Raw genomic sequence first — 16,686 nt, forward strand, 5'->3', positions numbered from 1 at the left:
TTCTGTAAAATACTTTTGCTGCATCTACTGATTATATAATGTCTTTTTTTTTTTTTTTGCAGGGCAGGTCAGTGTCAGGAAATAATTCCTCATGGGTTTCTGATTTCTGCATGCCTTATGAAAAGATGAAGTGACAGCTTTTGTGCTATATAATCTTTTCTGATAAATATCTATAAAAGTAAAAGCCTTAGAAGACAGAGATGTGAAACATTCTTTCTTTATAGCTTTTAAAGGGTAAGTTTGTTTGTTGTCCAGTGTAATAAAGACAATGTCCCTCTCCAGGTGAAGGTTCAGCAGGTCTATTATAAAAGACTGGGACTTCTTAAGCTTGTGAGATTTCTCAGCTATGATGCAAACCCACTGTATGTGCAACATTCATCTGGGCCCACCCTCTATTATTCCTGTGAGATTTATGGGTGAGAATAGCTCAAACTGCTTGCTGTTTGTTAATAATTATTTTCTGTCTTTGATCCAGAAGCTTTCTGTCTTTTGCTATTATCCATGAAAATGTAGCTTGCAATGTTAGTTTTCAAGAAGGATATGTTTTTTGGTTATTAATATGGTAATTTCTGAGTGGTGAGACTAACCTTGCAGTCATAGAATAAGTCTCGGTCATGATGGATTATCCTCTAATATCTTGCTGGATTTAATTGTTATAAAGTTTTGTTAAGGATTTCTACATTTATGGTCACAAGGAATATTAATGTGTAATTTTCTTTTTTGGAATATTTTGGTCAGATTAAGTTATACTGGCATTAAAAATAAAGTGGCAAGTATTTCCTCGTTTCCTCTGAAAGATTGTATGTATGACTGGTATTACTTCTCTCTTAGATGTTTCAGAGAATTTACAAGTAAAGCATCTGGACCTTAACTTTTCTTTGTGAAAAGGTATTTTAAAACAGATTTCTATTTTGGTGGAAAAGTAACAACTTATAGATTCAGGATGCTTATCCAATCTCAATCAGAATAAGCCTAAAGGAAACTACATCTAAGCAAATCACTGCCAAACTCCTGAAACTCAAGGAAAAACAAAAAATGACTGAAAGTTGGAGAGAAAAAAGATATGTAACTTACAGGGGAAAAATGATATTAATAAAAGCTGGTTTTTCATAAGAAATGATGGAAGTCAGAGGACAATAAAATGGCATCTTAAAAGTGTTTAAAGAAAAAAAAACCAAAGATGTAACAAAACAGACTAAACAATACGCATAAGAAGTTGGCTGAGGCATATTAATATTAAACAATTAGATTCCAAAACAAGGAGTATTTAACACAAATAGATAAGAATAATGATAAGAGGGCTATGCTATTCCATCTGTAAGACATTAATAGTACTAAAACATATCTAATAACAGAGCTTCAAGATGCATGAAACAAATTTAATCTTTTATCATAGGTGAAGATTTTAACACTCCTCTTTTAGTAACTGCTAGAACTAGAAAAATAAAGAATACAGAACTATATTCTAGTACAGTAGCCATTAGCTGTATTATGCTCATTTAAACTTTAAATTTATTTATTTTTTTTGGTACTAGGGATTGAACCCAGGGATGCTCTACCACTAAGCTATAACCCCAGTCCTTTTTATTTTTTTAAATTTTGAGACAAGGGCTCATTAAGTTGTCTAGGCTGACCTCGAACTTGTGATCCTCCTGCCTCAGCCTGCCAAGTCACTGGGATTACAGGTGTGTGCCACCATGTCTGGTTTTAAAAGCTAAATTTAGAAAGTAAAAATGAACTAGTGACTACTTTTGTGTATTTTTTCATTTGCAAAGTGTGTTCATAAAGTCATTTTGTTTGTCTATGGAAATATCTTGGAGGCTGAGAGACAAGATGGGCACACTATTGTAGCATGGGTAGTGGTAGCTTCTTGCTATGTTAAGGCAATGAGGTATTGAACTGAATAGTTCCACTGGTTCAGCATAGTTCTTGATTATAAAATACATAGTAACTCTTGATTTTGATAGATATAATACCACTTTAGTTTTGCACAATTGTTCTGGGAGTCATTCCTGGAAAATGAGCATAGATAAATTGATAAGTACTGAATTTTCTGTGTTAAATCCATTTCTGCTTAAAATTGCCATAATAGTCACTTACAGTGATACACATCTATAATCCCAGCAACTCAGGAGGATGAGGCAGAAGGATTCCAAGTTAAAAGCCAGCCTGGGAACTTAGCAAGACACTGTCTCAAAATTTAAAAAAAAAATGCTGGGGATGTAGCTGAGAAGTAGAGTACCCTTGCATTTAATCCCCAGTATCATAAATAAATAAATATTGCTATAATAGTTTCTGTTTTCTGTAACTGAATTCTGGTTGACCAATATTTGATAAACAACATTCAGTTTCACTAGTAGTAATAAACACAATTTAAATGAAAACAACAACCAAATACCATTGCAAAGCACTGGCAAAGACATGGGGAGATAGGAACTCTTAGTTTTTGGTGATGGGAGCTAATATTCGTACTTTGGAAAACAATTCTGTGTTACCAGGTGAAGTTAAACATGCACTTGTCATGTCACCCATAAATTCCTCCTTTATGTATTTATCTTTAAGAAACTCTCAAATAAGTACAAAGTAAATTTCTATAAAGATGTCTACATCATTACTTGATATAGTGAAAAGTAAGAAACTATTGGAAATGGATAAACAAGTTAGAAATTTTTTCACAGAACAGAATAGAATTGTAGAGCAGTTAAAATGCATTAACCAGATTTATATGAATCAACATAAAGCTGAAAAAATATTTCAACATGTTATGTTTAACAGCATTAAATCAGTAATTGACAAAACAGTATCAAAGCATATATGTAAATTTTTAAAAATCATGAAAATAGAAAGTAGAATATGCTCTTTATGGATACACATGAGTGCACACACCCAACCACCCACGCACCCCCCCCACATGGAAATGATATACATAAACCCCAACATAGTGATTTAACTCTTGGGACAGAGTAAGGGAAAAAGGATAGAGATGCAGAGGCAGCTGCATCTATATTTGGATTCTAAATAATAATATAAAAATCAAAGTCTAAAATAAAGAAAAATGTTATCAGTTAATTGTGGATACACATGTATCTATTATTTTGTTTTTATGTACATTGATATATTTCATAATAAAATATAGAATATTTAAACACTGAAAAACATATATCCTTGCCCCTTAAATGCCAGATGAGGAGAAGGAAGAGATGTATGTCAAAGTCTCCTCCAGCTTTGCTCTAGCTCTACTCAGCGGTACATGCTATAGCCAGCTCCAAAGATGGGGCAGGAACCTAATGACTCAACTTCACAACTGGCAAAAATGTCCAGGATGTAGCTGCGAGTGTACTGAGGTTTCTTGTCAGTTCATATTTGGGGAGGTAAGAAAGCAATTAAGGAATTGAATAAACCTGCTCTCTGTGCTACACTAGGCAGAATCAGAGATATGGCTGTGGTTCTACACATAGGCATCATTAAGTTAACTAACAATGCATTAACTGTAGGAAAACAATTTTCATCCAAAGTGGTTCAAATCAGAGAAGGACCAACATAGGGTTATGATTGAAAATCAACCTTTAAAAGACACACAATTTATTTGGCTGACAGAATACCACTACTGATTTTTTCCATAATGCCTTCCCTCCTTTAAGAAGGATTTGCTAACTATTAGATATGTGAAAATGTATATATTTTCTCCTGGAGGGCCGACTGGAATTGCACTAATGCATTAGCTTGTGCCTTCTGCCTCATCACAGCTGAGGCATGTGGCTAAGTTGTCTGGATGACAAGAATGCAGGGCTGCTGCATCACATGGTAGCCCAAGGGAGAATGCTGGGACAGAATGGTATTCATCAACAGAGTGGGCTAAGTTCTACAATGACCAAGAGGACATGGGGAAATTGAATGGGATCAAACAACTGAGAGAAAGGGCAGAGAGGGTAAAAGTCAAGTGCTATAAGATAAATGGTTGTGGACCCAAAGGGCCTGGTGCTTTCCAGCAATAAATATGCTTGGGGAAAGAGGGCAGGCAGATGGAAGGGATAAGTGAACAAAGTAATCAAGGGTAAGGAAGATACTGAATGAAACAACTGTTTCCAAGAAAGCACTACAAGAAGCCAGAGGACATTTATGAACTGTGAAAGAAGTAAATGCAGAGGAAGGCATTTTCTTTCTCCTATTAACCTACCATAAGTTTCAGAGAGCAACAAATTGCAGGGATTTGGAGAGCCAGAGATCATTGCAGACCACAGCAGAGTCGCTGACTCGTGGAACAGGTAACTGATTAACACCAGATGGAACCCTACTGGGAAATTAAATGTCCTACCTGGTTCAAGATTCACTAAGGAAAAAAGAGTTCAAATGCCAAAGTAGGAGTAAATTTCCCTGGAGAAAATGAGACCTTGGAAGGAAGCAAGGCTGACCTTGAACAGGTGTCAGAAATTGTCACATTTGTTACTGGAAAGCATACAGATGCTGGGAGTCCAGCTAGATGTGAGTGCCAGTCTCAGTTTTCCTACTACTTTTTAGCTTATTTATTGCATAACCTTGGCCAAAGCACTTAAACCTTTTTGAGCAATTTCCTCATTTACAAAGTCTAAATTAGAAATCGTACATTTAACAGTGCTGCACAGGCTCTATTACAATACCTTACATGTAATGGGTGCTCCAAAAATGGTAACAAATTCACAACCAGAGATGAACTGAGCGGAATTCTCAGACTTTTTTTCAGTCAGAAAAAGTTGATATTAAGAACACTGTAGGGCTGCGGATATAGCTCAGTTGATAGAGTGCTTGCCTTGCACGCACAAGGCCCTAGTTCAATCCCCAGCACCACGAAAAAAAAATACACCACTGTAAAGGCTCTGACACTATATACACTAATATCGCATATCTAAATATCAAAAATGGCAGCAAGCTCTAACTATTAAGAGGATTTTCCTTCTCTATATAAAATGTGGTATATTTCTGTATAGTGTTGTGAGATACACTGCCATCATGTGGGCCCTAAGGTTTAAGTTATTTTAATATGATTTTTTAAAAAACAGAATAAAGCTTTAAGAAATATAGGAATTTTACCTGATAAGGTCTTGAACTCGACTGTTAAAAGCATCAACTTGTGAGGATTTGTTTTTCATTTCCTGTGTTGATATTTTTGGTGTGGTTGGACGGCTGTTTCCATCTGGTCGATTGGCAATCAGGCAGCCAAAAACCACAGCAGTGACTTTGAGAAGTCCAGTTGTCAAGCCTTCAAAAACTTGTTTATTTGTATTTTTTCCCAAAATAGCATTATTTTCATCTGGAACATAAACCTAGAAGAAAAAAAAAGAACAGTACATGGGTTTCAATAAAACCACCAAAAATGGGCAGAGATGATTAAGAACATTTCTAGAATCATAATTTTGAAATTCTACAGGAGACAATCTAAAATGTTCAAGAGTGTTGGCTTTGAAGTTAGATTGCCAGTTCAAATCTCAGCTTTGCACTCATTAGCTGGGTGACCTTGGGCAGGTTAGTATTTCTAAACTCCAATTTTCTCATCTGTAAAACAGGGATATTGACAGTACTTATGTTATAGATTTTTGTGAGGATTAAATGAGCTAATGAACATAAAATGCTTAGTATATGCATAGGCACAAAGTAAATTGTGAACTACATTAAAAATTTACATTAATTCAGAAAACAAAGCAATTAACAGACTGACAATATTGTTTCTTTTTGGAGTGAATTTTTAAGATATCTAAACTAAATTAATCTATTAGAGTAAAATTTGCATTTATTACCAAATGGCAAAGTTAGTTTTCCCTAGTACATGGGGATCACACTCTGCTGTGTATAATAGTTTACGGGAAGTAACACAGTTATTAAAAGTTGACTTGGAGCCAGAAGGAAGGCTTGAATTTTGGCTCTGCACCTATAGGATCTAAGTTCTTGCTTTCTATATGTCTCTACTTCCCAGAACTACTATGAAGTTCAAGTAAGAATGGAAATAAATTTAGTAAACTATTATATACCACAACACACTTAGCAGCAACTGGCCTTTGCTTTATTCTTTTTAAATTTTTTTAAAATTTTTTAGTTGTAGTTGGACACAATACCTTTATTTTTATTTATTTATTTTTATGTGATGCTGAGGATCGAACCCAGGGCCTTGCATGTGCTAGCCAAGCGTTCTACCACTGAGCCACAATCCCAGCCCCTTTGCTGTATTCTCTACCAGTTCTATCAAAGATAAAGAAATAATCAATCGCTTGACTCCAAAAGAGGATCTTTATAAACACAAGCAACTTATTGGTCATACCTAGTCACCTTTGTTATATTCTTTACCAATTCTATCAAAGATAAAGGAATAATCAATCGCTTGACTCCAAAAGAGGATCTTTATAAATACTAGCAACTTATTAGTCATAACTAGTCACAGAGTCAAACCCAATCACAAAGGAGCCAGGAAATATCATTCTGTACTTGGAAAAAGGAAGAGAATAAAAGCATTTGGCACACAGCACTACCAACTGCATAGTAATATTGTTTTTTTCCATTATGACTATGTAAATATTTAGAGCAACCTACTTAATAAATGATGTCAATAGTTACTTTTTTTTATCTGTTATGGCTTATATTAGGTGTCCCCCCAAAGCTCATGTGTGAGATAATGCAAGAAAGTTTAGAGGTGAAATGATTGGGAGAGAGCTGGATAGGGATTAACAGGGTGGTAACTAGGGCAGGTACAGTATGGTCAGAGAAGGGGAGTCACTGGGGAGCATGCCTTTGGGGTTTATATTTTGTCTGTGATGAGGGGAGCCCTCTCCCTCCTTCCTGATTGTCATGTTCTGAGCTGCTTTTTTCCTCCATGCCCTTCTGCCCTGATGTTTTGCCTCATCTGGAGCACACAGCAACGGAGTCAACTGTCTGTGGACTGAGATCTCTGTAACTGTGAGTACCAAATAAACTTCTCCTCCTCTAAAATTGTTCTTTTGGTCACAGTGGCGAAAAAACAGACTAAAACATTATTCAAATTTTTGGCTTCACTGAGAACTTTTTATCTTTTGTATGTTGAGTTTCCTAATTGTGTATCATTGTCATTAACATTCATTGTCAGTCTTTTTTTGGGGATGGGTGGGAAATGTACCAGGGATTGAACTCAGGGGCACTTCAACCACTGAGTCACATCCCCAGCCCTATTTTGTATTTTATTTAGAGACAGGGTCTTGCATAGTTGCTTAGCACCTCATTTTTGCTGAGGCTGGCTCTGAACTTGTGATCCCCACTGCCAGTTCAAATCTCAGCTGCTGGGATTACAGGTGTGTGCCACCGCACCCAGCTCAAGCATCTTAATGTAAAATAAATCAAATATATTTTTATACTCTTCTTATATTTTCTGTAGCTGACAACTTCTGATTTTTAATTTCATCAGGACTTCGTACTTAATTTCATAGACACCATTTTGTCAGTGTCTCATAAAAGTACACACAAACTGAAAAACTTCCGTAAAATCTAGCAGTTACACAAAGCATTCACTGATACAAGAGGCCAAGCCTGCTGGATGAACCCAGGTACCCAGGTGTAGGCCTATATGCCTTCATTATTCTAATCAGTCTTTACTTTCTCACTGTGATCTCCTTTTTTCCCAACAGTCTCATTGAGTTTCACAGCTATTTCAATAGCCTAGCCTAATTTTTTTTTCAGTCACCTAATTTTTTCAGTTTTGTTGTGCTCTCACATAGTATTGGCCCTTTCACTGCTGAGAACAGTGTTTTTTTTTTTTTTTGTACCAAGGTTTGAACCCAAGGGCACTTAACCACTGAGCCACATCCCCAATCCCCAGTTTTTTTTTTTTTTTTTTTTTGAGACACGGCCTTTCTCAGTTGCTGAGGCTGGCTATGAACTTGCGATACTCCTGCCTCAGCCTCCCAAGCTGCTACGATTACAAATGTGTGACATTGCACCTGGCTAGAGTATTCTTTTGCATATAACCTTTGGTGGTGAAGTCTTTTTGTGTGTGTCTAAACAGGACATCATTTTATTCAAAAGATCATAAAAAAAATCTCCTCTTTGTGTAGATTTTTCTTTTGCTGGTTTTAAATTATTTCACAGACATCACTGCTATTTGCCAGAAGTGAAGTAACACAGGAACGGTTTACTTTTTTGGGATACCTTCAATAAATGAAATGCATATTTACCACAGTTCTGATATCTGCTTATAGACCAAAACTTGAATTTAAATGTACTTTCAGCACAGCTGCCAGGTCAAGGGCATACTACAAGTTGAGGAGCCAGTCCTTCAGGAAAGGTGTGCAAGCAACATCCTCCCCTCCCCCCTGCTCTGTAGAACACCTGGCTTACCTGTGTCTGGAACACATTCCTTTCTGGGGTGGGTGGTCTATGGAGGGCAGGAAAAGGTTAGCTACTCAGCATGCAGTAGTGCCTGTAACTACCACCTGCTAGTGTGTAGCAGGCCTGGACTGGGAAAAAAGAGCTTTGTAACTCTGGGCACTTCTGAATCTATCACCTCTGAGGCAGAAATCTAAAACCACACTTCTTTTCAAATGGATGAAAGGTTTTTCCTTTAGTATATTCCTTTCCTTTTTTTTTCCTTTTGGTGCTAGGGACAGAACGAAGAGTTTGCACAGGCTAAGCACATACTCTAACATTAAGCTAAACCCCCAGCCCCTCCTTTAGTGTATTTCTTTATAATACATGGGTGTGATCATTGTCTTATTCTTAAAAGTCAGAAAATTACAAGATAATTTCATGCATATATTCTTACTGCATATTTTCTTTCTCCTCTCAATAGATATTTGACCTTCTTAAAATCTGTGGCTATTTCACGTAGTTTTAGGTATAAAAATAATCTTAGAATTACATCTTTTCATTTTATCTTTGGAGAAACCAAGCTCCAGAGGAGAGACTTTCTTGAGGATACAGAAATTATCAGGGCTGGAAATGTGCTGGTACAAATTCTCTAAACCTCCTCTAAAAAGAAACCTAATATTATATAGGAGTAAACCCTGAGGCAAAGTGTTCTTAGTGAAATTAAATTAGAAGTCATTATCACTTTTAGGAACTAAGGTCATATTCCCCCCCATTACCTCCCACTGCCAAAGTGGTTTCAAATACTCTTTACATTCTTGTTTGCAATACAGAAAGATACTTTTAATAATAGTATAAATCTATTGTTCTGCAACATCATTCCATAAGAGAGAAAATTAAATTGGTAATTAGTGGTAATTCAGTACTACTAATTTTTACTATTCTGAGGCTAGGTTTAATATTTTCAAGTTGTGCAGTGTTTCACAATGGCCAGAATATGAATGAAGTTCGATAAGAATCAATAGAAAATTGACAAGAGCTAGGGATATAACCCAGTGGCAGAACACTTGCTTAGCATGTGAGTCAATCCCTAGTACTGCCAAAAACAAAACAAACCAAAAAACCTCCTATCAAGTCAGAGTGTGGAGAAAAAGAAGGCTGAAAATAGGGAGGTGCTCCTATAGCAGACACAGTTTCCTGCATTGCCAGTATCATTTTATTTTCTATAGTTATTAGACACACAAGTCTTTTTTTTGCCACTAATATTTTGTAAAACATCCATGTCAGCAGGGCATGGTGGCATACACCTACAATCCCAGCAACTTGGAAGGCTGAGACAGAAGAAGGATCACAAGTTTGAGACCAGCAGGAACTGTGAGACTCTAACTCAAAACAAAAAAAATAAAGCGCCCCACTCAGTGGTATGTAGTGCAGTGGTACAGAACTCCTGAATTTAATTTCTAGTACTGCCAAAACAAACGAAAACAACCCCCCCCAAATTTGCAACAACTATAAAAAAATCAAAAAAATCTACGCCCATGGTTATCTCATGCATAAAAACGAAACTGATGAGAGATACTTATCTTCACTATTTATTTGGCTTGAAAATATAAAAAGGAAATTACATAGGACTAGTTAATAGTTTTCCAACATGTTAAAAAAATTTTCCCCTTTCCTTTAATCTCAGGAACATTATGACGATATTCAAGAAGATGTTAAACCCATGTCAGAAATATCATTATCTTTTCTAATATATGTACGTTCTGAGTCTTTATTTACATGTTTTTTTAAGTAGCCAAAATTCCAATAAAATGTCAGTGAATTATAATGTATGCCTTAGTCATGATGCTTGAAAACTCTTTGCTATAAATGTTGAATCATCTCATTCCTTTGCTATACACATTCCTGGTTTCTTATCTCCTACAAACTAAAAGCCCCAAACCTCTGCCCTCATTAATTCTCTTTATTACTTAGTCTGTCATGTGCTCTTGTCTGCTATTTCCTCTACATGGAATACTCTTCCCCTAGGTATCCTTATGACTCATTCTCTCATCCTTTCTAGGTCTTTTTCAAAAGCCACCTATCTATAAGCTTTGCCAGGCTACTCTATTTAAAGTAACAGTCCTTTCCCCTAAATCTACCCTCTCTTTCCTGTTTACTCAGCTGTTTTTCTTTTGATAGTTACTTGCTGCCATATTTTTATTTTCTTTCTCCGCTAATCAGAATGTAAGCTCCATGAAGGCAAGACTTTGTTTTGTTCACTGCTGTATTCCTAGTGTCTAGAACAACACTGGGCATAGGTGTCCAATAAATATTTGTTAAATGCATCTAGATGTTGATTTTCACTTAATTTCACCCAAAAAATTCTTGTAACATTAAGGGCCAAATTAAAGATAAAACCACTAGGTTTTTTTAAGTGTCAAAAGAGAAAGGGGTGATGTATACAATAAGGTAAGACTCTTACAGGTCTGCCTATCTAGTAAGGCCTCAAGACAGCGTTAGGCAGTTTGGAGGGGCAAGGCGGGATGTGGAAAGACTGTTGGATTATAAAGCAAGGAGATATGAGTTCTAGCTGGGTTAGCTTAAGAGTTTTTTTCTTTTTTGCTCTTTTTTTTTTTTTAAAGAGAGAGCGAGAGAGAGAGCGAGAGAGAGAGCAAGAGCGAGAGAGCGAGAGAGAGAGAGAGAGAGAGAGAGAGAGAGAGAGAGAATTTTTTTAATATTTATTTTTTAGTTTTTGGTGGACACAACATCTCTATTTCACTTCTACGTGGTGCTGAGGATCGAACCCAGCACCCCACGCACGCCAGGTGAGCAGGCCATCACTTGAGCCACATCCCCAGTCCTGCTCTTTATTTTTTTTTCTTTTTCTTTTTTAAAAATTTATTCGCTCTTTCTAGACATACATGACAGTAGAGTGTATCCTGACATATTATACATATATAGAATAAGTATAACTTGTACCGATTAAGATCCCATTATTGTGGTTGTATGATATGGAGTTACATTGGTTGTGTATTTATAATGAGGATAGGAAAGATACGTTTGATGCATTCTGCTGTCTTCTCTGTTCTCATCCTTTCTCCCTTCCCTTCATTCCCCTTTGTCTAGTCCAATTACTTCTACTCTTCCCCTCATTGTTGTGGGTTAGCATCCACATATCAGAGAGAACATTCTGTCTTTGGTTTTGGGGACTGGCTTATTAGATATACATGACAGTAGATGTATTTTGACATATTATAAATACATGGAATATAACTTATTCTAATTAGGATCCCATTCTTGTGGCTCTACATGATGTGTAGTTATGCTAGTCATGGATTCATATATGAACACAAGAAAGTTATGTCTGATTCATTCTACTGCCTTTCCTATTCCCATCCCTTTTTCCTTCCCTTCATTACCCTTTGTCTAATCCAGTGAACTTCTATTGTTCCCTCCATGGCTCCTTGTTCTATGTTAGCATCTGCATATCATTTGGCCTTTGTTTTTTTTTTTTTTTTTTGGAATTAGCTTATTTTACTCAATAAATAATAGCTTATTTTACTTTAGCATCAGAGTCTTCAGTTCCATTCATTTACCAGCAAATGCCATAATTTCATTCTTCTTTATGGCTAATATTCCATTATGCATATATACCACATTTTTTTTAACCCATCCATCTGTTAAAGGGCACCTAGGTTGGTTTTCATAGCTTAGCTACTGGGAATTGAGATGCTATAAACTTTGATGTGGCTGTGTCACTAGCATGCTAATTTTAAGCCCTTTGGGTAGATATACTGAGGAGTGTAAAAACTGGGTTGTTTTTGTGCTCTCTCTCTCTCTCTCTCTCTCTTTGTACCACAGATTGAATTCAGAGGCACTCAACCACAGAGCCATATCCCCATCTCTATTTTATATTTTAGTTAGAGACAGGGTCTCACTGAGTTGCTTAGCACCTTGCCATTGCTAAGGCTGGCTTTGAACTTGTGTTCCTCCTGCCTCAGTCTTCTGAGACTGGCTCTTTTTATTCTTTATTTTAAAATAATTACAGCTTAACAGAAAATGCCAAAAATAAAAGTAGAAAGGTCATAAGTACACTTCATCCAGTATTTGCCCCCATGGTTACATTTTATATAGTAAAATATCAAACCTGGGGAATTGACCCTGGTTAAAATATATATAATTTTGTGTCATTTTGTCACATATGTAAATTGGTATAACCACTACCACAATCAAGAGATACAGAACTATTTCTTTCATCACCACAAAAATATCCCTTTTTAGTCAGCACACATGGCTCCTTCTCTCCCTCATCCCTGGCAACCACTAATCTATTTTCCACCCTTGTATAAAATTTTGTTGTTGTAACGTTATATAAATGAATTCATTCAATATGACCTTTTGAGATTGAAATTTTTCACTCACTAAGATGCCCATGAGATGTAGTCAAGTGGTTGTAGTGATCAAACAGTTCATTACTTTTTATTGTTGAATAATATTCCATGCTACAACTGTACTAAAGCTTAACCATTCCTCATTAAAACACATTTTGGTTGTTCTAATTTTCAGTTTTGATAAATAAAGTGGGCCATTTCTATTTAATGTATATAACTGATATACTAGGGTCTTAAATTCATTTTTTAATTTTCTGTTCATTCTGTTTGTGGTCTTCTCAGCTTCTTGCAAATCTATCTATCTATCTATCTATCTATCTATCTATCTATCTATCTTTTGGCACATTTGGGAGAGTCTTGGCCATTATTTCCTGAAGAACTTTTCTTGTCCTGTCCACTTTCTCCTCTCCTGTGAGACTGACAACATGAATGTCACAACTTTTGTTATATTCCCATCAGTCCCTTTTAAGTCTATTTTCTCTGTTGCTCCTCAAATTAAGTAATTTTTATTGTTCTACTTTCAAATTCATTAATTCTTTCATTCTTTCTCTCAATTCTATAGTTCAGTCTATCTACTGACTTAAATTTTTGTTTTTATGAGTTTCATTCCATTATTATTTATATATTCTGTTTCTTTGCTGAGACAATATTTTCATTTGTTGAAGTATATTTGTAACTGTGTGTTGAGGTATTTTCATGGCGGTTACTTTAAAATCCTTGAGATAAGTGCAATGTCTTGTTTCAGGTTGAGATTCTCCTGGTTTTTGGTATGATGAGAGATTTTTAAAACTATATTGAAAAAGTTGAGAACTATGCTATGATTCTCTGAATCTTATTTAACTCTTGTGTTTTAGAAGGTCTCCTGATAGGAGTCTGGTGGGAGGATAGGGAGTGGCACCTCATTACTGTCAGGTGGGGGCAGGAATCCATGCTTTCCATTTGGCCTTTACTGACAGTCCCAGTATGGGGAGAGTAGGAATTCAGGCTCCAAACTTTGTTCTCTCTTGAGACCAGTGCATAGCGGTGCCATGTTACTGCTCCCTAAATGGCCTCCATAGAAAGGGATAGGGCGTGGGCTGGGGAATGTGGCTCAGCGGTAGCGCGCTCGTCTGGCATGTGTGCGGCCCGGGTTCGATCCTCAGCACCACATACCAACAAAGATGTTGTGTCCGCCGAGAACTAAAAAATAAATATTAAAAATTCTCTCTCTCTCCTTCCTCTCTCACTCTCTCTTTAAAAAAAAAAAAAAGATTAAAAAAAAAAAAAAAAGAAAGGGATAGGGCGTGTTACCACAGAAAGGTGGCAAAGTCCTGGCATCTAACTTGGTTCCTCTGATAGCATCTGGTGAGGGGAGTCTCATTATCTCTGGTGGGGATATAAACTGGGGCTTCCAACATGGTTTCCACTGACTCTGGGGTAGGGGCAGAGTTCATTACTGTTGAGTAGGGATTAAGATCTGAATTTCTCATTCAGCCTTCTCTTACCCTACAGTGATATAAGGGGGATGGGCACTGTATGAGTGCTTAACCCCTTCTTTTAAAAAATCTTTTTTTTCATATACCTTAATTCTAATTGATACATAGTAATTGTCAGTATTTATGGGTTATAATGTAACATATCACTACATGTAAACAATGTAGAATGATCAGATCAGATAACTGGTGTATCTACCAATCATCACACCATGGTGTTGGGGGAGAGGTACCAGGTGAGTGATTAACCCCTTCTTAAGGCCTCTGACTGTCCCAGAGAATAATACCCACAGTCACTACAAAGGGAATCCCCCCCCCCCTTTATACAGTACTGGGGATTGAACTCAGAGAAGCACTACCACTGAGCTATACCCATAGCTCTTTTTTATTCTTTATTTTGAGGCAAGGCCTTGCTAAGTTGCCCAGGCTGGCCTTGAATTTGCTATGCTCCAGTGTCAGCATCCCAAACTTCTGGGATTATAGGCGTATAGCCACCATGACCAGTAGGAATTTTTACTGTAAAAACAGTAGTGTTGAAAGAGGTAGTAGTGATAATAATAGCAGCTAACATTTAATGAACACTTAATGTGAGATTCCATGCAAACAGCTTCATCTGGATCATCTCACTTAATCCACCTGATAGTCCCACAGAACAGTAGTATTGTCATTTCCATTTTCAGACAAAACAAAATAAACAAATAAAAATCACCAAATAACTAGAAAAGTTTAAGTATAAGAGTCAGGATTTCGATCTGGGCAGTGTCACTTCTGAACCTGTGTCTTTATTATATAACACTGTAATGAAATTAATAAAGAAGACAAGTGAAAGTACTCAAAAACTAAAAAGCACTAAACAAATGTGAGGGATTTTTAGTACTACTTTTAAGAGCACTTCAATTAGTCACCACAATTAGGTAAATAAAAATTAAGGCTTCATCCACTGCTGATGAGTCATCTAAACACTGTTTCTCATGGCAAGAGCTACCCAAAAGCATGTTTCATATTCAGTAAAAACTCCAAAAGAAAGTTTTGGAGGTATGACTTTAGGAAACACTCACATATATTATTTTCTCATAGGTTTTTGTTTTGTTTTATATTTTATACAAATAGGAAACTGACTTTTGCTTAAATCTCTTCAGGCAAGTTTCAGGAGAAACCTAGAGAAGAGATGTGCTATGGATAATCACTGAGCTATGCTATCTATCTATTTTACAAATGGAGATTAACATTCTGGAGGAACTCCTTCAGGTTAAGGGAGTAGTTACCTGTAGATGATGAAGTAGATGAATTCATGTGAAAAAGAAAATGTATGTCATCTCACCTATACTTGAAATTCTCTGATTCACAAAACTCATTAGCTTACAACAATCTTTTGTTAATTTATCAAACTTTTTTTTTTGAATACTATTTCCTCTTAGGCTCTGTGATAAACTTAATGGGTGAAGAGGAAAGACAGTCTTGCCTTCCAGAGTTTATAGGTAAGTAAACTGGAATTTGGATTCCAGGTGATACATAAACTCATGCTTTGTGAGGATTGGGGCAAGGAACAGAGTTTGGAGGAAGCAGCCCCTGAGCTGAGTCTCCCAGGAAGGGAGGGTAGGGTGGTGTTGATAAGGGGTAGTGAAAAGGGCAAGGAAACAGCGAGAGGAATCAGCAATATAGAAGGCATGAGAATCTGTGCACATTCAGAGGGCTCCAATTTGCTGGGGATGGTGAGACCATTGGGAAGGGAGACCACAGGACTTCACATGGCCTGGTATATTTCACTCAGGAGTCTGGCTCTAAATGCTGAAGGTAAGAGTTAAGTTAATGAAGGATTTTAAGCAAGGAAGTAACATGAATAGTTTTTCATTTTAGAAAGATGACTTTTGTTACAATGTGTAGGTTGTTAAGGAAGGGGGGATTAAAACTAAAACCAGGGAAGGAGGTCATTAAAATGTTGCCTTAAATGAAAGATGGTAAGGAATGAAGAACAATCTAATTAATTATATATTTGGGCAAAGAAGAGGAAGAAGAATGATGGTATGGATAGGTTTAAAATACATCCTAGGTGTCTGGCTTCTTTGGTAGTATTGTTTACCAGAATGGGGAATAAAGGAGAAATAAGCCAATTCCGGACATGCCAAATTTCAGGTATTGGATCAGTGTACAGGTAATAGCTGAAACAAAAACCATAAGATATTCATGAGAATTATACAGCTTATGCAAGGGTGGTCACTCAAAAAAAAAAAAAAAAAAAGGAATCTTAGAGAACATCAACATTTACAAAATGGTCCACTGGGAGCAAAGTTCAGAGGGAGATTTTCCAAATCCAAAGATGACTTTCAACTTCGAGGCTACTGGTTGTATTAAAACACTTGGAGTGTAATACTAGGAGAGAAAAACCAAACTATAGTGGGCAGAAAGTGAGGGGATAGTATGCAAATAAAAAGAACAGGTGCAGACAGTACTTCAAGATGCTTGGTTATAGGGGTGGGGATGGATGAAGCTAGTGGCAATGCCAGTGATCTTTATTTTCCTTATGAAATTCTGCCTAATATCCA

General features: G+C 36.5%; 1 protein-coding gene across 10 annotated transcripts in view; it reads right to left on the bottom strand.

Annotated features, from left to right (window-relative positions):
• The window catches only part of SCAPER (S-phase cyclin A associated protein in the ER), a 488,938-nt gene that overhangs the window by 61,714 nt on the left and 410,538 nt on the right, over nt 1-16,686 (bottom strand). For all 10 annotated transcript variants that reach the window (XM_081291797.1, XM_081291798.1, XM_081291789.1 and 7 more), the window contains one exon: nt 5,068-5,300. In XM_081291797.1, coding sequence (XP_081147923.1) covers nt 5,068-5,300 — 233 coding nt within the window. The remainder of the gene's footprint in view (nt 1-5,067; nt 5,301-16,686) is intronic.

The sequence above is a fragment of the Spermophilus citellus genome (genome assembly GCF_964194105.1).
Source record: "Spermophilus citellus genome assembly, chromosome: 4".
NCBI classification, from domain to species: domain Eukaryota; kingdom Metazoa; phylum Chordata; class Mammalia; order Rodentia; family Sciuridae; genus Spermophilus; species Spermophilus citellus.